Source organism: Muscardinus avellanarius, assembly GCF_963383645.1.
Source record: "Muscardinus avellanarius genome assembly, chromosome: 7".
NCBI classification, from domain to species: Eukaryota; Metazoa; Chordata; class Mammalia; order Rodentia; family Gliridae; genus Muscardinus; species Muscardinus avellanarius.
In genome coordinates, this window is record NC_137793.1 from 109,722,668 (window position 1) to 109,749,293 (window position 26,626).

At 44.6% G+C, this 26,626-nt stretch overlaps 1 protein-coding gene across 1 annotated transcript in view; it reads left to right on the forward strand.

Annotated features, from left to right (window-relative positions):
- ASTN1 (astrotactin 1) overlaps window positions 1–26,626 on the forward strand; it is a gene marked incomplete at both ends in the record, with an annotated part of 316,550 nt that overhangs the window by 142,317 nt on the left and 147,607 nt on the right. The window contains 6 exons of the mRNA XM_080699009.1: window positions 1,298–1,691; window positions 3,117–3,263; window positions 4,610–4,717; window positions 9,990–10,139; window positions 11,137–11,304; window positions 19,883–19,967. Coding sequence (XP_080555135.1) covers window positions 1,298–1,691; window positions 3,117–3,263; window positions 4,610–4,717; window positions 9,990–10,139; window positions 11,137–11,304; window positions 19,883–19,967 — 1,052 coding nt within the window. The remainder of the gene's footprint in view (window positions 1–1,297; window positions 1,692–3,116; window positions 3,264–4,609; window positions 4,718–9,989; window positions 10,140–11,136; window positions 11,305–19,882; window positions 19,968–26,626) is intronic.

Sequence of the window (26,626 nt, forward strand, 5' to 3'; positions counted from 1 at the left end):
TTTTATCTCTGCCTGAGCTGAGGGTGGCAGTGATGGAAGCCCAGGTCTGAAGGGAGAATTGTTTTGCACATTTAAGGGATATTGACCAAAAAAGAAAGGGAGCCAATACAGATTGGGCACAAAGAGAGTTATGTTTGCCTAGAGCCTGGCAGGAAAGGAATTGGGAGGCGCTCCCCCCAAACTCTGCTGAGGGGATTTCAAGGTGCTCAGTGTCCCCGGGCTGGGTATCTTTGCCTGTGACAGGCAATTGAATGGTGGCTACTCCTAAGAAATGAACTCGGGGTGGTGGCCTTGGGGCACCAGATGGCTCAGAGGAAATCTTCTCTTCCAGTCTGATCTCGAGCATGGGTCTCAGTCCCTTCCCTCTGCAGTGGCACAAATGGGGACATCACTCAGGATGGTGCCATTAAGGGGAAGAGGTGACCTCGAAAGTCATGCTTAAATGGTGTGCTTTCTCCCCACGCTTGATGGCTAATTCCTGACGCATGTAAATTTCTCTTTGACTCTGTCAATGCTTTTTCCTACTGAGCCAGTTACTCAGCTAGAGACATGTAAGGTTATGCTCAGGACAGCCTTGATTAGGTGTGATGTATTGTGTTAGACACTCAGCGTAGTTACCCAACCTAATTCTTACAACCACCCTAGGCGGTTAAGTGGTGTCTTCTCCATTATACACAGATGAGGAATCTGAGGTTTAGAATTTATAGGACGCATTGATCTGTGGATCCAGAGCTAGAATCTACCTAGGATCGATTGTTTGATATGAGACAAGGGGCAATTAGATGCCACCCCACACCACTGCTAAAAGAGATGGCCTGAAACCAACTTTCCATGCAGCAGATTTCTGCAGGTGAAATTTCAATTTCTCTCTCTCTCTCTCTCCCTCTCTCTCTCTCTCTCTCTCTCTCTCTGTCTCTCCATATAAATAAATTATATATATATATATATATATATATATCTTATCTCTCACTGCACACAAACACACACATACAAACACACACACATACACACACACACATACACAAACACTTCTCTCTCTTCAAATTGTTTGCTAAACCAAAAACAACTGGGTCCCCTGTAATGATGCACCAGTCATACCAATTCATGTTCCTCTCCTGTCAAACACTGGTCACAGCAGGCTGTCCCTTTGCTGTGGAATGATGCCCGCTCTAAGTGCTCAGCACACCTGAACTTGTGAATGAGGGCATGAGGGATGAATGGTGGGGGCAGAGGAGCAATGGCTCCAGGGGCAGACCCGCCCAGCTCCCCATGCCCACCTGCTGTCCTCTCTTCCCAGGGTGGCATGATCGCCCTGCTGCTGTCCATCTTGTGCCTGGTCATGATCCTCTACACTCGCCGGCGCTGGTGCAAACGCCGCCGGGTCCCCCAGCCCCAGAAGAGTGCCAGTGCCGAGGCAGCCAACGAGATTCACTACATCCCCTCTGTGCTGATTGGGGGCCACGGGCGGGAGAGTCTCCGCAATGCCCGGGTGCAGGGCCACAACTCCAGCGGCACCCTGAGCATCCGGGAGACACCCATCCTGGATGGCTATGAGTATGACATCACAGACCTGCGCCACCACCTGCAGAGAGAATGCATGAATGGAGGAGAGGACTTCGCCAGCCAGGTGACACGCACCCTCGACTCCCTGCAGGGCTGCAACGAGAAAGCAGGCATGGACCTCACGCCAGGTGGGCATGGGGCAAGGGCAGGGGCTCTTTAGTCCTCCATCTCAGGGAGCTGGAGAGTGGGGAGGAACCGCCGTTGGACAGCAGCCGGCTGCCTTACATAGTGGGATGTGCTGGTTCCCTTCCCCACATGGACACAAATAACTTGTTTACTGAGATGACCACAGCTGTTTTCTAATTTAGAAAATCAGAAGAACACTGTAAATTGGACCCCTTCTGCACTGGAAACAAAGCTACCTTTCCATCCAGCAGAGGAGTATGTTAGAGCCCTTTTTGTATGTAATGAGCAGCTCCCTGAGAAGTAAAGAAAAATCAACATGTGTGGACTTTTTATATATCATCTGCTTGCACAGGCAATTAAATTCCCTGATGCAGAGGACCATGGTACTTGTGTTTGTCTCTGACTGCTGAGACTTGGCCCTGTGTGTTTTACTTGTGCTATCTTGTCCATACCTCTGTGATCTCTACAATGGATGTATTTTTTCAAAGAACATGAAGGAATATAATCAAGGTATCAGGTGTCAGATGCTTTGCATATCCACATATGGAGACGCAGGTAGAAAAGACTTCAGAACAAGGTCAGGGTCAAAAAGGAAAATGCAGAGTATAAGGACTGTTCTCTTGCAGCGGTCCACCTGTCTCCCCGTTGAACTGCTAGGAATCAGCACATCCCCATAGGCACTGTCCTGTTATCTCTGAGGAAGGCATACTTCATACTGCATACTGCTTAAGATACATAGACTTTCAGTGGGACTTGAAAGAGTGAAATTACAGAGGAAAAAATGGAAATTCTGCCTGTTACTGAGAGGAGACCCTATATGCATAACCATTTGCATTTCCATTTGTGTGCATGGGGCTGGAGATGGAACCCAGGGCCTGGGTCATGTTAGGCAAACACTCCACCACTGGCCTTCAGCCTCCCTCATGTCTACCCAGCAGGTTGTGTAGTGCCGAGGCCACCTAGTAGACATGGTCCTCAGAGGTTACAAGCGCAAATGCTTTGGGGGGCGTATAGAGCACACAAATATGTGCGGTAGCTAAGGTCAAACAATGGAGAATGGTCTAGACAGGGATGAAAGAGAGGGGGAGTGTTGTTCCTGGATGTACACAGTTCAAATGAAAAGCCTTGTGCTGACCAAAAGCAAGACATCTGCATTCTGTCTGACCTAAGGATGGCAAGCAGTGACCTTATCAATACAGAATTTATTGAACTGGGTTTTTGCTTATAACCCTCTTACTTTGCTCCTTTCTTCTATGACTTTATGGCCCCTAGAGATAAAAAAGACGTCTTTTGGTTTTTGCCAACCTCTTGCTTACAGGTTCCTAATTGCAACCTTCTAAAACCCCGTCTCGTTGGTTCATGCAAATCTCCCTCTTCCGTGTCCTTGTGGCCTTTTAAAGCCTTTGCCTCAACGTTTTCTTATTCAGGAAGTGACAATGCCAAGCTGTCGCTGATGAACAAGTATAAAGATAACATCATTGCCACCAGCCCCGTGGACTCCAATCACCAGCAGGCCACCCTGCTCTCCCACACGTCCAGCAGCCAGAGAAAGCGGATCAACAACAAGGCCAGAGGTACCGTATCTGATGTTAGGGTCTGCAGGTAGACCACTGGGTATGGGTGAGGCAGGTCTGTTCATAATCTTTACCCAGTCTCTCATGCATAGTTGGATAGGGATATGGCCTGAAGCTAGTTAAAAGCCAGATTTTATATATATATATATATATATATATATATATATATATATATATATATATATATGCAAACCTTTAGTGTGTGTGTGGAACTGAGGATGGAACTCAGGGGCGTTCTACCTCCGAGCTACGTCTCCAGCCCTATTTTTTATTCTTTATTTGGAAACAGGGTCTCATTAAGTTAAGGAGGGCCTCACTAAGTAGCCAAGGCTGGTTGCAAACCCACAATCCTTCTGTTTTAGCCTCCCAAGTACTGGGATTACAAACATGCGCCACCATACTCGGCATGTGTAAACCTTTTGATCAAGTCCATTTTAACAACAAGAACCTATGTGTAGGAAATAATTGGACAAGAATGCAAAGATGTATGCAAAAGGCAGTTTATCACAATGTTGTTTAAATAAGCACAAAAAACTAGATACAGCTTAACTCTCCATTAGCAGGGAACTGGCTAATGACCTGGCACAACTGCCCAATGGCTTACCACGCAGTCATTTGAAATGACAATAAAGATCTATTTGTTCATACAGAAAGTTGTCCACCCATCTAGTAAATGGGAAAAGTTAGGTTATAAAAAGGAAAGTAGAGTGTAATGCCATTGTAAGGGAGGAGTAAGAACCCTTTGTTTCTGTATCAGAAAAAGACAGGGGGTATAAGACATCAAATTTTAGCAGAGTTCTCTGATTGAGAGGACATCAGAATGGTTCACTTCACATGTCTTTTGCATATTTTCTTTATTTTTTTTATTTTGCATTAAAGATAATGTCTATTTTATATATATTTATAAATAAACATATATATATATATATATATATAGACAAATTCTGGAACTGTAAAAAATATAAAAGAGTAATACCGTATGCTATTCCACTCTGATAGCAGCCATAAAGGGGAATTTCATTCTCTTCCTTCTCTACCCTCTAACTCTGGAGAGCCTCTCAGGCAGGTGGTGCCAGAAATGACCCGATTTGGTGAAAATGATGGGCTCGTGGGTTGATGGGAAGAAGGGCTCTAGTGAATGCTGTTGAAAGGTCTCCTTCTCCAACAAATGTGGCGATCTGAAAGTCCCTGTCCCCTTAGCTACAATCCCCAGACTGCTAATCGTTCCATTGTCTCTCATTATTTTATTTTAGTTTTGTTTCATTTTTCAGTTGAACTTCCTAGTGATTTGATGTCACAAAGACAAAACTGAATACTGTTTTTGTGCTGCTTTTTTTTCATTCCAGCTGGTTCTGCTTTCCTGAACCCTGAAGGGGACTCGGGCACAGAGGCAGAAAATGACCCTCAGCTGACTTTTTACACAGACCCCTCTCGCAGCCGGAGGCGCAGTCGAGGTGAGAATGAAGGCGGGCTGCGTGGTGTGCAGGAGCGGGGCAGGAGGGCTGCAGGCCGGAGCCAGGGAGAACTCATGGACCACAGCTGGTGTTTTCTCTTAAGGAAGAAAGAAGAGCTTGGACTGGAAAGTTTCAGAGATTCATCTCTCCCAGATAATGGCACTCTCAAACATGTTTCCAAGTTGTTTGAAAGGCTATTTCTTGGTCAGAAGACTCTCAATTCCTTCTGGAAGCCTCAGAAATCCTACTTCACTGTTTAGACAAAGAAAAGGAAGATGATGAAGTGTGTTATATGTGAAGAGATGGATAGCACTTCTGTCCCCTGCTTCCTCAGCCACTGGGCCTGGGACTGAGCTGAGCATGGATTGTAGGCCAGAGTGCGTTGAGGAATGACCTAGGACCTGAAAGCCATTGTGATTTTCTTCACCCCTTAATTTCCTATGTAATAGAATCTCAGGTCCTAAGCCTCCAGGACCCTTTTTTTTTTTTTTCCTCCTGGCAGAATTTAGGGAGTTAATCCATTCTTGTCAGTAGGGATAGAGTGATCACTGCAGGCAGCTCCTCCATGCTGACGTTCAGTAGCTAGAGGTAGGGCAGTTGTGGCTACAGCTGCCACCATCTGACTGGACTGGCAGCACCATGTCTCTGACGGGGTTCTGAGTTCAAAGCCCAGGAGCTCCACTGTTGGCTTGCTGGGTGATACAGGATGTCACCCAGCTCTGAGTCTCAGCCCCCTCATACATTAAGTGGGTTAACAATACCCCATGCACAGGGCTACTGTCAGGATTAGGTTATCCTAAAATGGTCAGAATGGCAATCGCAAATGCAATATGAAAACTCTTTTGTTGCTGTTAGCTCTCTCTACTCAATAGAACAGCCTCTGGTTTCTAGAGTGCCCCATCTTAAAGAAACTTAGCCAGAGCCCCTCTGGGATACAGTGAAGGCTATTACCTTGTGCTGTACTCAATAGAATTACCCCTAACCCATCTTAACAAACTCTCCCCCAAAGCTATACATTTTAGTTCTTTCCTACCCTTACTTGAATTTGTTCCATACAGAGGATATTCTTCCAGAGACTGGAAGAAGTTAGTTCTTTTTTCTTTCTTTTTTTTTTTTTAGTACTGGAAGTTGAACCCAGAGGCATTCTACCTCTGAGGTATACCCCAGACCTATTTAATTCTTATTTTGAAATATAGTCTTGCTAAGTTGCTGAGAGTCACGCTAAGTTGCTAAGGCTGGCCTTGAACCTGCCGTCCCACTGTCTCTGCTTTCCAAGTATTGGGATTACAGGCATGTGAATGTCTTTGTAATTCTAAATTCCAGTTGCTGTTGGCTTCACTCTCATTAGCATTAAAGTTCTTCCCACCATTTTTCTGAATAAGTGAATGGGGCTCTAAGTACCTTAATTTCTGAAGCCTCGGTTTCTTTGAGTCCTCTTCTCCTTTGATCATATACATATATATGGTATGTATATTTATGATATGTTTATGTATATAATAAATAAAACTAGGGATTGAACCCAGAAGCATTCTATCGCCAAGCTATATCTCCAGCCTTTTTAAATTTTTTTTGCTTTGAAACAGGGTCTTGCTAGATTGCTGAGAGCCTCATTACATTGTGCAGGCTGTCCCCCATCTGTGATTCTCCTGTCTGCTCCTCATAAGTACTAGGATTACAGGTGTGTGCCACCACTCCCCGCTCATTACACATTTCTATAGAGCAGATTCACAGGACATCTAGAACCATCAAATCCGAGCCACATCAAAGTAAGATGTGTCCTGCTTTAAGAAAATCCATGAGCATGAATCACAGTGAATATCTTTACAACATAAAGCTGTTTATTACTTTTCAATACCATACTTGCCTAATGCATCAACTGTCTATTGGTATTAACTAGACTATAAGCCTCCTAGGGGTGGAGCATGCCTAATTATTTTCAGTCCAAGTTTCTACTAGAGTGTTTTGCCTGTAACAGATGCTTGGAAGTGCTTGTTTAATTGGACTGGATCCATCAAGCAGACCAGCAAAAACATTTTATGAACTATTTGCTATGGGTCAGGCTTTATGATAGAAACATGAAAACATGGCAGGATGATAAGGCTTCATTTAAGAGTATAAATAAAGAGAAATGAGTACTCAGAAGAGAGAATGAGAGAGCACAATTAATTCTATCTGCCAGTAATAGGAGGCTGGTGTGTGTGTGTGTGTGTGTGTGTGTGTGTGTGTGTGTGAGAGAGAGAGAGAGAGAGAGAGAGAGAGAGAGAGAGAGAGAGAGAGAAAGAGAGTGTATAGGATTTCTTGAAAGAGAAGTCTAGAGAAAAATAGCCCATGAAAATCCCTGAAGACTTGGGAGGCTAAGACAGGAGTATCACAGATTGAAACCAGTCTTAACAAGTCAGTGAGGCTCCCATCAACTTAGTGAGATCCTGTGTCCAAACTAAAAAGAAAAATAAGAATTGGTCTTGGGGTGTCCCCCAGTACCACCACAGGAAGGAAGGAAGGAAGGAAGGAAGGAAGGAAGGAAGAAAGGAGAGGAGGGAGTTTTTGAGGAAGTAAAATGAGTCCCATATGGTAGCTCTAACCAGGACATAAACATAAGCACACACAAGGATGGTAGGAATGAGGGCATAGAAAACACCAGCTACCAAAGAACCAGACACATGCCATGTTACAGAGTTTGTACTCGCTTCTGTGAGCAAACAGGGTACCACTGAAGTTCTGAAGCCAAGTAGGGATGCTGGATTATGTGTTAATGATGCAGTCGGAGGAGAGAGACAATGGTATCAGTAGCAAGTTCTTGCAGTCACATAAGAGCAATGGCAAGTGCCTGTAAAGAGTGACGACACCCTGTGATAAGAGCTGTAACAGCAGGTGCAGCGAGGGCTAGGGGAACAAGGATGTGAGAGAATCTGTTCTTGAAGGTTTCGGGGAAGTGTTTACAGAGCGGTATTGCTCGAGCTGAGACTTGACGAGGAGGTGTATACCGGGATGACAAGGTGACAAAGTGGCCTTCTTTGGAGGAGGAAATAATATGCGCAAAATCACTGAGACATAAACGGTGATGGCCTAGTCGGGGAGCGGTAAACAGTTGACTGGAATGAAACTTAGGGTGCAAGTGTGGTGGGTTGCTTGGGAAATAAATCTGGAAGACCAGCACAAGCCAAAGAGTGCACGGCCTGAATTGCAGGGAGCTTGTATCCGTGGTTTCAGCTGGAGGCATTGGGAGCATTTGAGGGAAATTGCCCTGGTCACCTCTGGTCAGTGACCAGTCCCTCTGGGGGCAGGGTGGAGGTCAGAGGAGGGTGCAGCAGGGAGACAGGTGGGTGAGGATGTAGCTCAGAGGTACGCACCGTAGTACTGCCATAGTACACATGGGACATGATAGGGGTAGGTAGCGATGGACAGAATGAATGAGGGAGAAATTTTAGACACAAAATGAAAAGAACAATGGCATTGGTAGAAGGAGGGTATAGCCTGTAAATTAAAGAAAGAGTTAAGCATGATGAGATTTTTGAGTTAAGAAACCAAGGAGGTGCCAGAAGCCATTTACTGGACCAAAGAAATAGAAAAGGAAGCAGGGTTTGAGGAAAGGTGGCGAGGCCAGCGGGGAAGTGTTGTATTTTGGTGCCAAGTTATGTTCTGGGGGTGGATCTGCTGCTGAGGCTGGGCTCTGCTGGAGATCTGTGAGTGTGTGGAACTAGACGTCATTCTGGAAGGATGCGAGCTTGGCTGGAAGGTCTCCACTAGCAAGGAGAGGAAGACCAGTGGCTACCCACTGCCTGTATCCTCTCTCTTCCAGCCCAAGCACCAAACAGTGCATTGTTCCTGTGAGTCGGATTCTCAGCCAGGCCTGTGTTTTGATCCCAGCTCCACACCTCTGTAGCTGCTTGGCCCAGCACATCCTGCAGCCTCTCTACCCTCTGTTCCTCTCCAGGAGCTGTCTTGTAATATCTTGGTCACCCTGAAATGATGTGAGCCATGTAAAGCCCTGAGCACGGGTACCTGACGTGGTCGCCACTTCTTAAATATTAAATAGTGAGATGAGGTCCAGCTCTTTGTGACTTCCTTCCCTTGTCTGTAAAGAAGGTAGAAAGAAGCTGAGCATGGTGGCATGTGTCTGTAATCCCAGGACTTGGAAGGCTGAGACAGGAAGATTATAGGCTTGAGATCCGCTTCAGTAACTTTGTGAGACCTTCAGCAACTCAGCAAGAACCTGTTTGAAAATAAAAAGTAAAAAAGACTGGGGGTGGAGCTGGGAGATAGAACACCCCTGAGTTAAATCTCTAATATAAATGAATAAATAAACAGACAAACAAACATACATAAATAAGAGAAGGCAGTTGCTGCACATATTCATAGGTATATTTTAAGGAGGCAAATATTAAAATAAAGTAATGTATGTAAAGCACAGCACAGTGCCTGCCATAATGGAGGCCCTTTATTACTACTATTAATGAATATTAACGCAGAGCAGAAGGAAATTCCAAAGGCCCAATACACTTTGTTTTCTTGCATTCTTACTTCCCCATGCCTATTCTGCCTCTATTCTAAAAAGTCTCTCTACTTAACTACCATTCTTTCTTCCACCCTTCAATAACATCATAAAGTCCAAACTCTAAAGCAAACAAAATTAAAACCTCTCCTCCCACTCCCTGACCCACCTGCCCACCAACCTGGGGGGTGTTTCTTCTATCCCAGCAATGATCATTGCCCCATTGACTCCCGGAATGTGGGAGGCCCTCTGGTGTGACATCATTCACTGATCCAGAGCAGACAGGCCTGGTTTTCTTCAGTCTGACCTGCTGGAGTAAGAGTCACCTGGTAGGATTGTCACCAGGGCCTGGTTTGCACCATGGAGCGGAGCTCTCCTTACGGCGCCCTCTGTGGACATCAGTGGAGGTGCAGTGTGGGATTTAGGCATTCCCTGGGCAAGAACTTGGAGCTTAGTGAAGCTAGTGTAGAGGGAGCGATGCCTCTTTAGGCTTATCTTATGAACCTGGCCTGGGCAGAGCTCAGCAGATTTGCACTTGCTTTACCAAGACTGCCCCTCGAAGCCCACAGTTGGCCAAGTTTTCACCTACTCCAGCTGCTGACATGAGGTACCTGAGGATGAAGGTTACTGAGGCCCGGCAGCCAGAGACATTTCTCACCCACCGTGGTGGGTTAGGTGCGCCAACTTCCTCCCATTTGCCGGGCCAGGCAGCAAAAGGCCAAGTTGGACTTTCAGTGCCAAGAATCTTACCACTGTGTCTTGCTTTTGTCTCACTTTCAGTGGGCTCCCCCCGAAGTCCTGTGAATAAGACCACTTTGACCCTGATCAGCGTCACCAGCTGTGTCCTCGGCCTCGTGTGCGCCTCTCACGTCAGCTGCCCTCTCGTGGTCAAAATAACCCTGCACGTCCCCGAGCACCTGATCGCTGACGGTGAGCCCTTCCTTCCAAGGATGCACCCTGCTCCCTGGAGAAGGTGGTTTGGGGGTTGGGCTGATAATGCAGAAGCTAGGGGTCACTGCTTCCTGTTACTATGTGTGTGTGGGGGGGGAGAATAAACACAAATGAGTAAGATGTAGGACAAGATGGGATTACCCATAGCTGAACCAAGAAAGCAAATTAAAGAACAAACTCAACAGATTACTGCCTTTTTCCCATGTCCATTTTCTGTTGTTTTAAAATGAGCCCCTCTCTTCGTAGAGAAATGCAAGGTGCAAGGGCTCCAGGCAGGTAGACATAAGTGTCCTCCTAGCCTTTAAGAAAGAAAAGAAAAAAATCTAAGTAGAATAGTAGAGGTGTTTAAGGATCAGTCGTGCTTTGGTTTGCTTTGCCCAGGTGAGAAATTCCTAATGGCAGTAACTTGCTATAAGCCTAAGACTCAGAGGCAATAATTTGCTTTCATCCTGGGGGACCCCAATATAATGAGGGAGTAATACCGGTTCTGAGAGTCCCCAAGTCATTGAGCCCTTGGTACCTAATTGACTTGTTAATGTCTGTTCTCTGGTTGCTGGAAGGCTGGGAACAGGTGGGGACTGTTCGCAGTGTGAGAGGACCTGCTATTTCATGGCAAGGGAAGAAGGGCGGCAGGTTCCTGTTCCTTGGGCAAGCGCCAAGGCCTGTGGCTGGTTCTGATGGAGCCATGCCATGACCATCACAGAGCCGCTCTGTCCCTGGTCCTCTTAGGAGCACTCTGGCAAGATGCGACCAGGCAAGACCGTGGTGGGTGTTATGGCTGAAAGGCCGAATGTGCCAGGCCTCACAGCGGTCTACGTGATGACAGAAACTCCATCTGCTGACCCCTCGCTCTGGTGCTAATGGCGGGTGAGCACTGGGGGAGCCAGGATCTTGGATAGACACTCGCTCCGTCCTGGTGACTTGTGTACGTGTGCATTTGTGCACACACAGACATGTTTCCTCTCTGTCCCTGTAGGGAGCCGCTTCATCCTGCTGGAGGGCAGCCAGCTGGATGCCAGTGACTGGCTGAACCCCGCCCAAGTGGTTCTCTTCTCTCAGCAGAACTCCAGCGGGCCCTGGGCCATGGACCTCTGCGCCCGGCGGCTCCTGGACCCTTGTGAACACCAATGTGACCCCGAAACTGGTAGGCGGGAGCACCGGGCAGCGGGTAACTGTCAGACTGACCCTTCCTCTTGCATTCGCTCCCTGGACAGTCAGACCATCTCTCCCAACTCCAGGGCCTACTGCCATCTCCAGCCCAGACCATGCAAGCTGCCAACCTGTATAGCTAGGCCACTGAGCCCCAAACCATCTCATTGCAGAAACCTGGGCATGGTCCACATAGTAGCCCCACTCCAGAGAGGCCAGTGTAGAGAGATCCTCTTCCTGACCCGTTCGTTGTTCAGTCAGTGGTCACCTAGCTACTGGGCTGGCTATGTGATGAGAAATAATTAACGAGTGCTTACAGTAGAAAGTTTGGAATATTTAGGAACACTTAGAGAAGCAAATGCTAGTCATTTATATTTCTATCTCCTGGATAAATTACTTTTGAAGCTTTTGAGTCCTCCCTACCAATCTCTTCTCAATGCATGATTTTTAGAGGCTTCCTGGATATGATACAAGTCTGGTAGAATTTCCTGCTTTTTCTCACTTAACATTCCCTCATGAGAGTTTTCTAGAACTATTAAATAATCCTCAATAATGTAATCTTAATGGTCATTTGCTGTTCCATTGTATGTCTGTATCACAGCTCATTTAAACATTTAGATGGCTCTAGACTTTCAAGTTTTATGAACACCGCTAAAATGAATATGTTAATACCGAAGTGTTGGACACGTGACAGATTGTTTTCTTCAGATAAATCTTAGAGAGTGAATACCAGGCAAAGAGTATGGACACCTCTAAGTTCTGTGATACCATCAAATGGGGCATGACATGAATTAGAGCAGTCCTATTGCTCCCAGAACCCCAGTGCATCCAGAAGCACAATCCCTTACTGCAGATTGCTTTGCCATTTCGCTGCAGAAGGGATTCATTTACAATAGTCTTTACAAAGACCTGTTTCCGGTACATTGAGTATTGCAGATGGATCTTTCCCAGGGAAGACCTTTGATGCCTTAAAGCAAAGGAAATGGATAAAATGATATCTAAGACTTTCAAGAAAATGTTGCTGGAGCCCGGGGCCACTCCTCAGGCTGTTTGCCCACCACGTGCAGCCTCCCCATCGCACACAGGTACAGGCACATGCATCTTCTTTATGCACCAAGGAGCAGTTGAATCTGTAGGATATAACCCTGATTTCCACTGTAACCCATTGCTAAATCTCTTCAGGACAGTAGCAGGTAGCCCGCAACATCCAAAGTTCACGTTCTTAGGTTTCCAAGTTGTTTAACGTGGGCCCATCACAGAGGTTCTGGGCCCCCATATGGAAGAGAAAGTACAGCATTTTAAACAGCTGATGTCTAAGACTGCTTGCTGCTCCTCCCACGCTGTCAGGCAAACACCAAACCAAACAGATGGGCTGTGTACCCTGCCCAAAAGCTAGTGTGCTCAGAAGAAATTAAAAAGAGCTCATCTCAGAGGTGGGCCTTCTCCATGCAACTGAGCTAGTCTCTAGTACCCTTGTTCTCCAGCTGGTTTGGATTAGAAGGATTTGGGACAATCTTAGCTGTCAAACCCACTTCTGAGAGAAGCGGGATCTCTGGAGAACTTCCACTTGGGTTGCAAAGAACAGGAAGCACCTACAATTACGCGTGGAAAGAAGGGATTGGCGTTCTGTGCTTGGAAGGGGCTTCGAGCTAAGCTGCCTCCTTTACATCAGCATCAAATTCCTTAAGAAGTGACATGCCTTGCCCAAAGTCCCGTGCCTACCGCAAGCCAGAGTCTGTGTTTAATCTCTCATGAAATCGCAGCAGAAGTGGGATCATGAAGGGCTGCTTGATTTCCCCAGACCTGTCAGATCAAACGTGCTTGTCACTCATGACCATTTAGGCAGCAGCCATTCCAGGCACGCTGTGGCCTGTGCCAGGAAGCTGCTCGCCTGTCTGTGGCAAAGCCTTCCCATCCACCCTTCAGGCCCTTCCAGATGTCTCACTTCTAATCCTTACTAAAAATGACTCTGGGAAGCCCCTCCCCTGCAAGTGGCTGCCCAGTATCCGTGACAACTAATGGTATCCAACTGGAAAGCCACAGGGAAGGACTAAAAATAAGAGCCCCGACCCCACAAGAGAACTAAGGTGCAACGTCTTCCTTTGGGGGAACAGCTGAGGAAGGATGCTGCACATACTTTTATTTTCATTAATGCTGGAAGTGGAAAGTACCCCCCACCTCGACTTCTTTCTGCACATGGAATGATGTGGTCATCCCACACGCTCATCAGTAAGAAACTTTCGCGCCTCCTACACTCCATCCTAGAGACTTTCTCCAAAGAGCTGAGTGTGGGAATTGGCTTCAAGTCAAGTTGACGTTATTTTTGCAAGCCTGCAGCTAGCTTACTTGGAAATGTCAGAGTGTTGGGACATGTGCTTTCCCAGCCATGCTGAGGGGCCTGCCCATATGGATGTATAGGGCTGTGCAAGTGCACTTGTGTACTTTTTCACGCAGACACGCACGCACACACATAAACACATGAGCACACAAACACAGCTGCTCAATTGCTGCAAAGGAGCAGCCTCCGGTGCCTTGAGGTTCTTCTCAGGCATCCTTTTTGAAAACGTCCCAGAGCTAGGCATGTGTTTAGCCATCACCCACAAAGTGCTTCCCATATGAGGTGCAGGAGGCAGAAAAAGGGATTCCTAAAGAAGTCCACTTCGTAATCCCTCGCATCTGTGAATATATTTTGTAGCATAGCAAAGGAAGATAAAGACTGCATATGGAACAGAGGGTGCCCAGCAATTGGCTTTACAACAGGAAGCCTATCCTGGTTTGTCTGGGTAATCCCAATGGATTCACAATGTTCCTTAAACGTGGAAGAAGCAGAGCTAGACATGGTGGTGCGTACCTGTAATCTCAGTACTTGGGAGACTGGAATAACAACGGTGTAAGACCTCAGCAACTTAGCGAGACCTTGTTTCCAAGTGGGGCCAGGGTGCAGCTTAGAGGTGAAATGCAACCTGGGTTCAATCCCCAGTACCAAAGTAAGAAAGTAACTAACTAAATAAATAAAGTGGAAAAGGCCACAGAAGAGAAGACCAGAGCTGTGTGATACGGGGACCCTACCGGCTATTTGATGCCCTTGAGGATGGAGGAAGGCACACGAGGCAAGGGCTGTGCGCACCCTCCAGAAGACGGAATGGGAAGGAACCAGGTTCTTCCCAGTCTCCAGAAGGAAGCACAGCCCTGTAGACACCTCGACTTTAGTCCCATTGAAACCTGTGTCAGACTCCTGGCCTACAAAATTGCCAGCTAACAGATATTATGTCAAGCCACTAAGTTTATAGTAATATTTTACTGCGTGTATACAACAAGGAAGGAAAGAAAGACAGAGAGGAGAATCCAGGCTTGCTGTGCTCTCTGTCCTATGCCTTTCCCCAACCCTATTTGCAGATCTTCTGAAGATGTGCTATGATCCTGAGGGAGAGGCCGAGCTAGAGGCAATGGATGCCGCTCTGTGATCTGTTCGGTCTTCCCTCTACATTTACATTCCAACAACTTGCTATCTGGGAGGGGTGGAGTTAGCCCAAAGCTCTTAGCACAGTGCATGGAATAGAATAGGCACTAGCTAAGGTTCTTACAATCATCGAGGGTCCTCAGGCCTCTGGCGAATGTGGTTGTACCTGAGAAATGATTGACATGCACCCCAAGGTTGACCTGCCATTTCCAATCTTCTGCTGGGTGCTGTGACCCTCTCTAGCCAATCGCAACCCAAGACAAGCCGTGACTCTAGTATTTGGTTGTTTGGTGGTGCAGAGTGGCATATCAATAGGTTTAGCCTATTGACAGATTCAGAGAATGGACTGAGCTCCATCTCTCTATGACCTCACAAGGTACAGGGGAACCAGAAGAAAATGTCTGGGGAAATGGTTTTTAGTAATGCCTGCTATTACTGTACCCTATTTAGGGTATTACTATTACCCTAGGAGATATAATGTTTACTGAAAGCTCAGTAGGGGTTAAGCTCTGTGCTTTACCTAAGTTATGTAAACTGAAGCTTCACAATACTGCTCTGAAAAAAAGGGCACTTTTATCCCCATTTCACAGAGGTGTTGACTAATTGACCCGAGATCACTTGCCTGGTTCATAGCCCAGCTGGAAGTCAGACTCGGGCTGCCTGACACCACAACTCACACTTCAGGTCAGTTTGTAACCTTCTCTTGCTTCTCACCCTTTGGGAAGGGAACCAGGGTGGAAGGCTTAGAAATGTTCCCGTCCACAGGGACCACAGAGAACCCTGGTCCTCTGATAAAGGTCTTTGTCAGCTCACACTGACATTGTCTCCTACATCCTCCCAACTTGCCTTCTAGGTTGTCCCTGGTCAAGATGAGACAATAGTAAAGAAAGAGGGGTGTTGACTTCATGCCCTGATACATTCAAATAGAGGTTGACTTTTTCTGCATTTTCTAAGGGCTTGTGTTGAGCCTATGAGTTTGATTTTTTGTTTTAATGCAAACACATGCTCCCTGGTTTCCATGACTTCTTTCTCCACTCCATTCCTGGCCTTTGTCCAGCCATATGGGCAGCTGCAGAGGCTTTACACACCTGCTTAATTTCACAGCCCCATCAATTCTGTCCACAGACCCTCATTTCAAGAAATGTAGCTTTTATGGGTCTGCAAAGAACACAGGCTTCCAAGCTGCATTGAGTTTCAAGCTCTTTCCAAGATGTTTACTGAAAGCTTTTCTGTGTCAGGTCCTACCAAGGGCTGTGGGGCCAGGATCCCAGTCCATGTAGCACTCCCCCACTTGCATGTTCCCAGCCACTACCCTGTTTTGTTCTTACACTTTGCTTGCCCACTCATTCCAAATTCACTTTTGTGGTTCTGTTAAAGTACCTTCCTTCAAAGTTCTTAGTTCTTTTCCCCTAGATCTCCTTTCCCAAACTGTGTAGACCTACTCCACCCTGGACCTACCTCTTGCCTGATGTTTGCATAGGGAAGGGATATTAGCAACTGGATACTGCCCAGGTCCAGGTTCTTACCAAGATTCCCCCTTTTAAGAAGAAGCACAACCAATTCCATTTAATAAGAGCCAGCAGATACCTGGAGCAGAGAGATGACTCAGGGATTTTGGCCTTGGTCTACGTTGACTTGGCAAAGAACTCCTGGTGAGCCCAGTCCTGCATAGAAGCCCCAGCTTCAAGGTCTTTCTTTAGTTCTTGCATGATTTGTGCCCAGGTCTTTCATCTGTAGAATGGGGGGAAAAACACACACAGAGGCATCGTCTAGCATACGACTAGTTCATGGTGTCTGCCCTGGGGGTACCAGGCACAAGCAAGCATAGCAGGCTCTGGACGCTGCGCCACCATCTATTTCTCTGTGGGCTCCTCCTCTCTGGCAGTGTGGTTGCCTGAGTGCCTCCTGCAGGGCATGCTCTGTCCTGGCAGGGCACTTTTCCATGGCCATGACAAGTCTCTCCATTGGATTCCTATGTACACCACCACAAAGTCAGCACCTCATGTGTTCCCTGCCATCTGTCACAGCAGATGCGAAGACTGTAACACTTCTAGCTTAGGAGGGCATCCAACACCCTTGTGGGGTCTTTAAAATTCACAGCTAACAGTCAGAGCCTGTGCTTGCACGAAACCCCTCTTAAAGTCAAGATTTAGCAGTTGGTTGCCATGGAAACTTTCCTCAGCCAGGTCAGAACTCCTTTCAGTGTAGATGGCCAAACTGGTTTTGAGGAGAAAGGCGGAAGAGGGAAGCTTGGTGGGTTCCGAAGTGAGGACCCATTGAGTGGCAAATTTTGGATACTCTTAAACTCTAGCCTGATATGTTTGAAAATTTCTGCTTCTCCGATGCTGGACTGTATATGCCTTTAGAAGGAGAAAAGCTTTCTCTGTTGTCAGCAGTGTATGCCCACATGGTAATGGGCGATGGGAACCTCATAAGGAGATAATGACTATCAAGGCAATTTGAGAATGTAACTGCGCCATACAAATGGTAGGTATTGCTGTCATTAAGAAAATAAGACTCTGCTTGAACTCCGAGTGGTTAGTGCATTTATTTTTACATGTTTTGTGGTAACTAGGTATCAAATGTGGAATAGGATTCCCTCTTTTGTCAATCCTTAATTCTAGGAAAGGTGTCCAGCTGAGACTATTCTAAGGATCCAGGTGATGGGTCTGACAATCTTCTGAGATTATTTCCTGTTTTTTAACATCACATTCATACCTATCTGACAAGGACTATCAGGAGAGAGGTTTTCCCTATAAGAGAAACATACTTGAGCCCTTGACCCATTAATTGGCTTAGATATCTTGAAGGTGATGGTATTATCTATAAACTTAAGGCAGGCCCTTTAATTAATTTAGTTTTCATTAGCCTTCCTTCCTTCCTTCATTTCCTTCCCTTTTCTTTTCTAGATAATGAACTAAGAGGCATTCTACCTTCAAGCTATACACTCAGCCCTATTTTAATTTTTTAATTTGGAAATAGGGTCTCATTAAGTTGCTAAGAGCCTTATTAAGTTGCTGAGGCTGGCTTTGAACCTACAATCTTTTTGCCTCAGCCTCACAAGTATGGAATTACAGGTGTGCACCAGCATGCCAGAGTTGTACAGTATTTCAGAAAGGCCCACTCTTTTGGAGGAAACAGCCCTATCCCTGCCCTGTGTAGCATATGATCTGGGGTCCAGGCTTGTTTGGGAATTTATTAATTAAGTGTGAAGCCAGGCTTAGTATTTTCCTTCTTTTACTTCCCCCTGATACTCATTATCTTTTCTTTTATCAAAGAAGCAGCCTTCCATGGCAAACCTGGTCATCAGCCACCTAATTTTAAGTTCTTTTTTCCCATACTTGATTCATAGATCACTGACCACTTCTGGATACAACTTATCACCTCCGAAGCCAGTGAGGGTGTACCTGTTGTGGCTCAGTGGATCCCATGTTGACACACAATGTGGCAACCAAAATAGGTTCAGCACATAAAGCTGAGAAGGTGCGGGGAAAGCAAACGATGGTGACCTGGTAGAGAGGTTCTGATGGACAGTGGCTCATGGGTCACTCTTAAATGATTACATGAGCTTAGATCCTAAGAAAAAAAAGAAAACTTTGCTCAACCTATCCAGTCCTTTCCCTCATAACTGTAAAGCCTCTTCTCTTTATCTTTATTAGGTTTTGTTTTTTAAAAAGAGACAATAGCAATCAAAGCTATTATTTTATTTATATCCATGTTCAATGTTTCCTTCTTGGACAATACAGTGATTATATGACCTTAATCTTCTTAAGTCATTGCACCTTTGCTATTTAAACATTTTAAGAAGTCATACTCTATTATTTTACTGATTATATATCAAATAACCATTAAAAGATTAAAAATGAAGCTGGGTATGGTGGTACAAATTTTTAATCTAGTAAATGGGAGGTTGAAACAGGAGGATCTCAGGTTTTTGGCCAGACTCAGCTACTTAGTGAGGCCCTCTGCAACTTAGTGAGCGACTGTTTCCAAATAAGAAATAAAAATAAGTCTGGGGATATAGCTCAGAGGTAAAATGTCCCCGGATTCAATCCCTGGTACTATACACACACACACACACAAAAAAAAAAAAAAAAAAAAAAAAAAAAAAAAGTAAAAATGAGAGCTTTAATGTCAATGGACCCAATAGTTTGAGGATACATAGCATATATTATGTAAGGAATTACTAATATAAGAAAGCAGTGACACTGTTCCTTGAGGTCAGTACTAAAGAGAGCAATGGTGATTAATCTTTTCAGGGTCTTGGATTTCTTATAAAACAGATGAAAGATATGGAAGCACTTCCTTGAAAAACTGCATAGATAGTTGGACAGACAATTCTAGAAGGTGCGTGGACCTCTGTATAACAATGGAGTACTGATGATAATAAAGAATGGTAATACCCTTGACAATTCCATAGCTAAAGACAAACTTTCTGTTTGCCAGCTTCAAGATAATTAGCCATTTTCACTTAAAAGTTAAAAGCCAGCATCCTTACAGAACCATAGTAGGTCTATGTGGTCTCCTAAAATAGTTGTTTTGTGGGCTAGAATCATGGCAGGGTAGAAGCAAAGAAACAAAAAACTCTGAGATCAGATGTAGGTTCAGTAATAACTCTGTCATTTACAAATTGTTGACAAGTCCTCCAGCTTTTCCAAAACTCAGTTTCCCTTATCTGTATAATATAGCCAATAACATCTACTTTTAGGATTCGTAGAACTATCTGATAGCTCACCTAAGATAGTCTTTAGACATTTATGGAACATATACTAAGTGCCTTGAAGTATACTGGGCACGGAGAACGTGAACATGAGAGAGTCCCTTCCCTCCACTGCTGTTAGGCTTTGTGCTTCCAGAGTTGATAGAATAGGTGCTTTGTAGGTGTCAAATTCCTCCACTGGAGAAAATCATCACGTCCTGAAAAATGAAGAACATGGAGAGCATCTTCATTCATGAGGGGAACAGATGACATAATGAGAAGTATTTTCTCATTCATGCTGCTACTACTGGAGTCAGCATTTAATCTGGCCATCTCATATTAATTTTCTCAAACTCAGACGTGACAGTCCATTCACCCACGTTTCTCTTTCTTTCTCCTTGCCCTGCTTTTCAGGGGAATGCCTCTGCTACGAAGGTTACATGAAGGATCCAGTCCATAAGCACCTCTGCATTCGGAATGAGTGGGGGACAAACCAGGGGTAAGTGAGGGAATGGGAAGCCTCCCTATCCCCACGTCGCCGTTCCTTTATACCGAGAGCATGCAGAGCAGACATGCAGAGAGGATCCAGGTGGATGGGTGATTATAGTCTGAGCAGTGAATGGCTACAAAGGTCACCGTCCTTTCCATATTTATGCCATCCCAATGACACCATATCAGGTTTTCCTCCATCAACGAGTCAAGAGAAGATGCTCTCACTTGCAGCCCTGCATCTTCCAGCTGGGGTCTCAAATCCAAGCAGTCCATCCCTTCTCTTCTACACCGCTGCTGCCACCAGGCAGATTCCAGAGGCAGAACTTAGCTGCCTCTTTTTAAGAGTCATGCAAAGCCACACAGACTCTGGTCATTCTCAGAGTTCCTTGAGCTGTGGGACAGACCTGAGTAGAAACTGGTTTTTCCAACACTTTCCGCAGGGGCAAAATGCAGAAACTCAGGAGTGCTCTGTGTTGAGTGAGAGTATTTTTGCCTGATCCCCAATTACCATTGCTCTGTGAGATCTTTACGTTGCCCCCAAGCACTCATGACCAGGAAAAACTAGTTTCCTTGTCTGTTCCTTTTTCATTTGCATATTCTACATGATTGAATGTTTTTACTGTCAGAAGACATATATAACAAAATGTAATATTTTAATTGCCTTTCAAAGTGTACAATCTGGAGGCATTAAGTACATCTGTAGTGCGTTGCAAGCATCCTCACTATCAGTTTTGGATTGCTTTTAAAAGCAACTTTGAACCCAGTTTGAGATCCCGGGAGCTTGCTTTCTGCAATTGCTGGGTAGTGGCTGAAGGCAAGAGGAGAAGGGATCAATAAATGCTAACAAATCATAGAAGTCAGTGGAACAGGGAAACTAGAAGGAAATCAAGGCAGAAGCTATCTTGGAGTGATTACTTGGACAGCAAATTAAATAAACATTTGCACCCTAACAGGGTGGGAAAAATAAACCAACATCAAATTGGGCATTGTAGCGAAGAACTCACATGGCTGAGGTCAGTGATCAGCCCTTTCTGTATGATTTGAATGAGACCAGACCCAGAATACTGAATGTAGTTCTGGACTCTCCAAGCAATAAATATGATGACAAATGGGCAAGAGTTTGGAGAAGAGCAATAAAAATGATTGAAGAGCCCCAGGGAGTGATTTATGAGAGGGGATAGAAGAACTCAACTCTGAGGACTTGGCCGGCCGAGGACTAGTAAGGCATGATAGATGCCCGTAGACATTAGAAGAGGGCAAATGTTCTGGAACGGGTTGAAGTTGAGGGATAAGGACAAGAGAGAATGAAGTTAGTGAAAGGAAATCTTAGGCACAGGTCAGAAAACTTGGGGAAGTCAAAACGCCGTGAAATTTTTCCATTAGTGAAAATGAAGGATTGCTTGGTTTCAACTGAATTTGCCATTATACCAGCAAGGGAGGCCATGGAATTTAGAGGAAGGTGTTTTTAGAAGGGTAAATACAGAGGATGTGGCCATTATTATGGAAATATCGGTGAGAAGGGCAGAGGGCTTGGCTAATAGATGGCAAGTGGGATGTAAATAAAGAATGCCATTCACTATTTAAGTTTCATGCAGATGCCTAGCTCTCTCAACCCCTGAAATGTTTGCCTAGTTGCTGTGAAGCTAGCATTTTAGCTTATATAAAGCCCAAGAATATCAATTGACCATGATTTTTATTTAGTAGAATATTAGCAAGAGTGGAGAACCACCTCTCTATCTCTTCTCCTGCAAACTTGCATCTGAAGAGAATGACTACAAGATATTTCATTTTTTGCCCTGAATGATCCAGCCTGGCTCTCTGCGATGATTGGATTTGGTGGCTAATCGCTCAAGCCTTCCCTGTCTAGCCTCCCCTAGTCCTGTAGACAGATCATTCCCGAATGGGCCTGACTTCTCTTGGTAATTGCATAAGTCTTCATCATTCCCTCTGGCTGTATGTAGAGACAGTCTTAGGATGTAGACGAGAGCCTCAAGGGAAACTGTGGAGGTCCCAGCACCAGTGTCACTTAGAACAAGGCAGGCTAAAGTGCTGAGCTGTACACTGACGAGAACATTAGCCCCAGGAAATAGGCAAGGGGGCCTAATCTGTCATTTCCATCTCTAATTTCCATTATTCTATGATCGTCACTGTCTACAAAGTCTCATTTTTGGACACTAATAAAATAATGGAGCAACTGTTAGGAGGAAAAATAAAAACGTGAGTATCTGGAGGATAATGGAACCAGAAGTGATAAGCAACGTGAATTTACATTTATAAAACAGGGCCAGACAAATGACCGCATTTTTCCCTCCTAAAATAACAAGATAAGAGAAAAGTAGAAAGTGCCATGCATCTTGATTTAAATCAGGGATCCGATGTTTCTTTAAATGATTCTCTCAAAATTAATCGAAATTGGTTTGGATGTGGATACTGTCACTGAAAATGAAAACTGTCTGACAGGTTGCCAAATAATGATATGTATCGGGGTATTATGGAAAATCAATGGTCTGATTTTCCTGAAATTTTTATTTGGTGTTCCAGAACATGAAGGGAAGCAGCCCATGTGTAGGTACTGATGCTTTTCCCAGAATGTTATGTGAATTATTCTAATGTTGCCTACATTGTGATAGCTGAACATTATAAGGAGATAGAAAATCCATATCCTAGGCTAGTAATAGTTAAAACAAATTTCTCTGTGAAAAATTGAGATTGATGTTCCAGGAGAAAAGTAGCAATAAGCATTTGAGCATTGTAGACAGGGAAGAAAATTGATCAAGGACATTAATACAAAAAAGTTACAAATGGATGATTCTGCAAGGCGAAGGAGTTACACCTGCCATTTTACCCAGCTTGTACCTAGCTCTCTTGGTGTGTGTGTGTGAGTGTGTGCGTGTGTGATGTATCATGTGAGCGTAGGTAGTGTCCGATTGCATTGTGTATATGTGAGCATGTGTGTGCATGAGCCAGTTTGTTTATAGAAATCCTCTAACTACGTTTTATTATTTAATCTTTCACTCATTCATTTTAAAATATACTTTTATTGGTGCATTGTAATCACACATCATTGTTTTTTCAGAGTGACAGGGACAGACATGCATGCAGCTCTTGGTGAGCTCCCCTCCACACCCCCCCTTCCCAAACATGGTACTGAGATTGACATTGGTCATTTTGCATATGTGCACAGTATCCTTGAAGTGTTTCTTCCATCAAGTCTCCCTCCCCTCCCCTACCTTGCTCTAGACCCCTCCATCCATCCTCTGGGGTTTCTCCCCCTCCATCTGGAGTCCCTCTTGTATCCCAATTCTTCCCAAGCTTCCATATATGAGAGAAAACATAGGACCCTTCACTTTCTGTGACTGGCTAATATTCTCTAGTTCCATCCGTATCCTTGCAAATTAAATAATTTTGGACTTTAAAATGGTGGAGAAGTGGGAACTCTAAGACATTGTTGGTGGGATTGCAAATTAGTGCAACCACTTTGGAAAACAGTATGGAGAATCCTCAGAAGAATGGGAACAAATCTACCATTTGATCCAGCAATACCACTGTTGGGTATCTACCCAAAAGAAAAGAAACCAAACTACCAAACTAATGCATGTGTATCTATGTTCATAGCTGCACAATTCACCATAGCCAAACTACGGAACTAGCCAAGATGTCCATCAACAGATGAATGGATTACAAAACTGTGGGATATATACACAATGGAATTTTACTCAGCCATCAAAAAAAACTCAATTACATCATTTTCAGGGAAATGGATGGAACTGGAGGACATTATGCTAAGTGAGATTAGTCAGTCACAAAAAATAAGAAATCAGATGCTTTCCCTAATATGTGAGAGTTAGGGAGAAATGGATCATAGGAGGAACTCTTGAAAGAGGAAATCCTATAGAGGAGCAAACAAGACAACCTAAAGGAGGAGAAAGGAGGGGGGAAGAGGAAAATCTAAAACACACAATGTACTTAAACATATCGAAGTCAATCACTAAGCCAAGCAAGGGAGGGAGGGACGGGGAGGGAATGGGGTGGGAATTGGGTAGGGGTTAAATCGGCAATGAGTACATGTTTGTACACACAAGTTTTTTACCCCAATATGTTGTATCAATATAATGCACCAATTAAAAAAATGGTGGGATATACACACAATGGGATTTTACTCAGTACTCATGTTTTTGACAAAAATTCATTCCATTACTGTTCTGCTGCCGAGTATTCTAGGTTGCTATACATACAAAAAAAGATATGGCCTCTGCTCTGGCAGAGCTAATAGTTTAAATAGGTAGATGAGAATATAACAAATAAGTTTGCTGAATTCTAAGAGCGAATAAAACAGAGGCCTGAGCAAAGGTCCTTGAGGCTGTGTTTAGGGGACATATGTGCGCTAGAGGAATTTGGACTAGGGCTTTATGTAGTCGTGGAGTTTGATCTGAGGACAAAGGGGATTTTAAGCACAAAGAAGAGCCCGAACAAGGGCATGAAGGCCTTGGTAGGAAGCACAGTTTTTCCAGGAAGGGCTAGTGAATAGCTCTATGAGGCTTAAGTGTGTCTTTCACAGAGACAGAAGAAGGGGCTATGGTGGGCAAAGACCAAAGAAACCCTGTTCACTAAAGCTTTAGATATAAAAAGTCCCATGTAAAGAACCTTAGAACTGTTAGCAGAAGAGAGAAGTTCAGAACTATGCATATCCTTTCTGGAATATCCTTTTTGTTACACATTATTTTTCTGAGACTCTTCATAATAAAATAATTACAACAGGGTGTGGTGGCACATGCCTATAATTCTAGTATGTGGGAGGCTGAGACAAGAGGATCACAGTTCCCAGGCCAGCCTCAGAAACTTTGCAAGACCCTATTTCAAAACAAAGAATAAATTAGAGCTGGGGGTGTAGCTCAGACGTAGAAGATCCCTGGGTTCAATTCCCAGTAGCACTAAATTAATTAATTAATACAAAACAAAAAAAATGAAAAGTCAAGCATACACAAAAACTGTTGGAACTCTCTAGGTTTAATTTATCTGGATTCTCCAAGTAAAACACACTCCTAAAACTATACTGTAGATAAGTTTATAGGAACAAACAGCAAAAAAAAAAAAAAAAAAAAAAAAAAAAAGACAGACAATTGGAGACCACGTGCATAAGGTATAGAACTCAAGAAGATGGCAGCCATTTCCGGTGGCTCCAATTCTGCCCAAAATGCCCAGGATCGGAATCAGAGTGGGACCTTTAAGCATCAAGTGGGTTGGTGAACACTTGCTCCTGCTCATCCAGGTGACAGCGTCCAGGTGGATGATTGGAAAAATCACTGAACTCTACACAAACAAGTCCTGTTTGCTCAAAGTAAAAATAGCTTCAAAAAGATTTAACCGAAGTCATGCACGAAAGATTTCTAATGGGTCATTAAAAGAACATGGGCTATTGGAGGTTATATCCTTGCCCTTTCATGTTGGCAACAAAATCCATCATTTTCTGTCACCTACCTCCCTATGACCCGGCTGCCACCATGACGGGGGCCTTGGGTGGAAGGGTCCTCACCCGGTCCTGTGGCTTACCATGTCTTCTGTCTTTCTGGCATGGACTCGCTGAATAGGGCCTGGGCCTCCCACCCCCATAGCTGCACAGACACAGCCAGGGACTATTAGAGTCCATATTTTATATCATTTTCCTAGGACAGCAAAGACAAATTGAAAATTTTCATAGACAAGAACTGAAAACAATAAATGAATGTGGGAAAGGCAGGGGGGATTGATTTACATGAAAATATTAGAAGGGAAAGCAAACTCAAATTTATTTAGCTACTTTTGCAGTTATTAAGAAAGCCTATAATAATGTGCTTTTTGTTAAATTAAAAGTGTACCCAAGGGCCCCTAGATACATTTTTCAGAATACTACAATTAGATTAAATTCATGCATTTGAAGATTCCCGGTAAATAATTGTCTGATTTCTTATTCTGACATCTCAGCTACAGAGGGCAATACCAAGGAGATTCTCCACTAGAGAAATATAAAATATCACCAGATTTCAGTGCTGAAGGATGGAGACTGAGGGATAATTCATGAGATGGGAAGAGACCTGCTGTGGAAAATGAACAGGTGTTTCTCCGAGGATTTAAAAGCTGCTGTCAGCAGTGGCCCTGATCACTAGAGGACCTCATCTGTCCCCACGCTTACCACAGCATCCCTAGGCAGCACGGGTGCCCTCTTTCTCTACTTATATTTCTACACATCTCCCTACTTCTCATCTACCCGAGAGTGACTGCATAGGGGCTCTAAATATGTGTGCGTAAGGAGCAAATGTCCCAAACCAAAGAATCCAGCTTCCTCTCAGAGCCAGCAATGAAGAACCTGTTTGGCATGATCGGCCTCACTTCCTCTACACATGTTCTTGACAAGAGGCCCTTTTATTTGCCTAGATGATACCATCCTCAGCATTTCCCCGGGGATCACTCACAGAATGGCTCAGGCTGATGGAGAGGACACCCGTGTAGGGCTTCTAGGTATCGAGCCAAGACCAACCTCCGCTGATGATTCGAAATTTCTCTTCCATTCTGGTCACCTAAAACTGAGCAGGAACCTCTCCTCAGCTGTCTGTTCAACGTTGCACCTCAAATGGTACCCCGCCTTAGGGCAGGGACAGCCTGCTCATGTGGAGAGCTGATTCCAAGCCC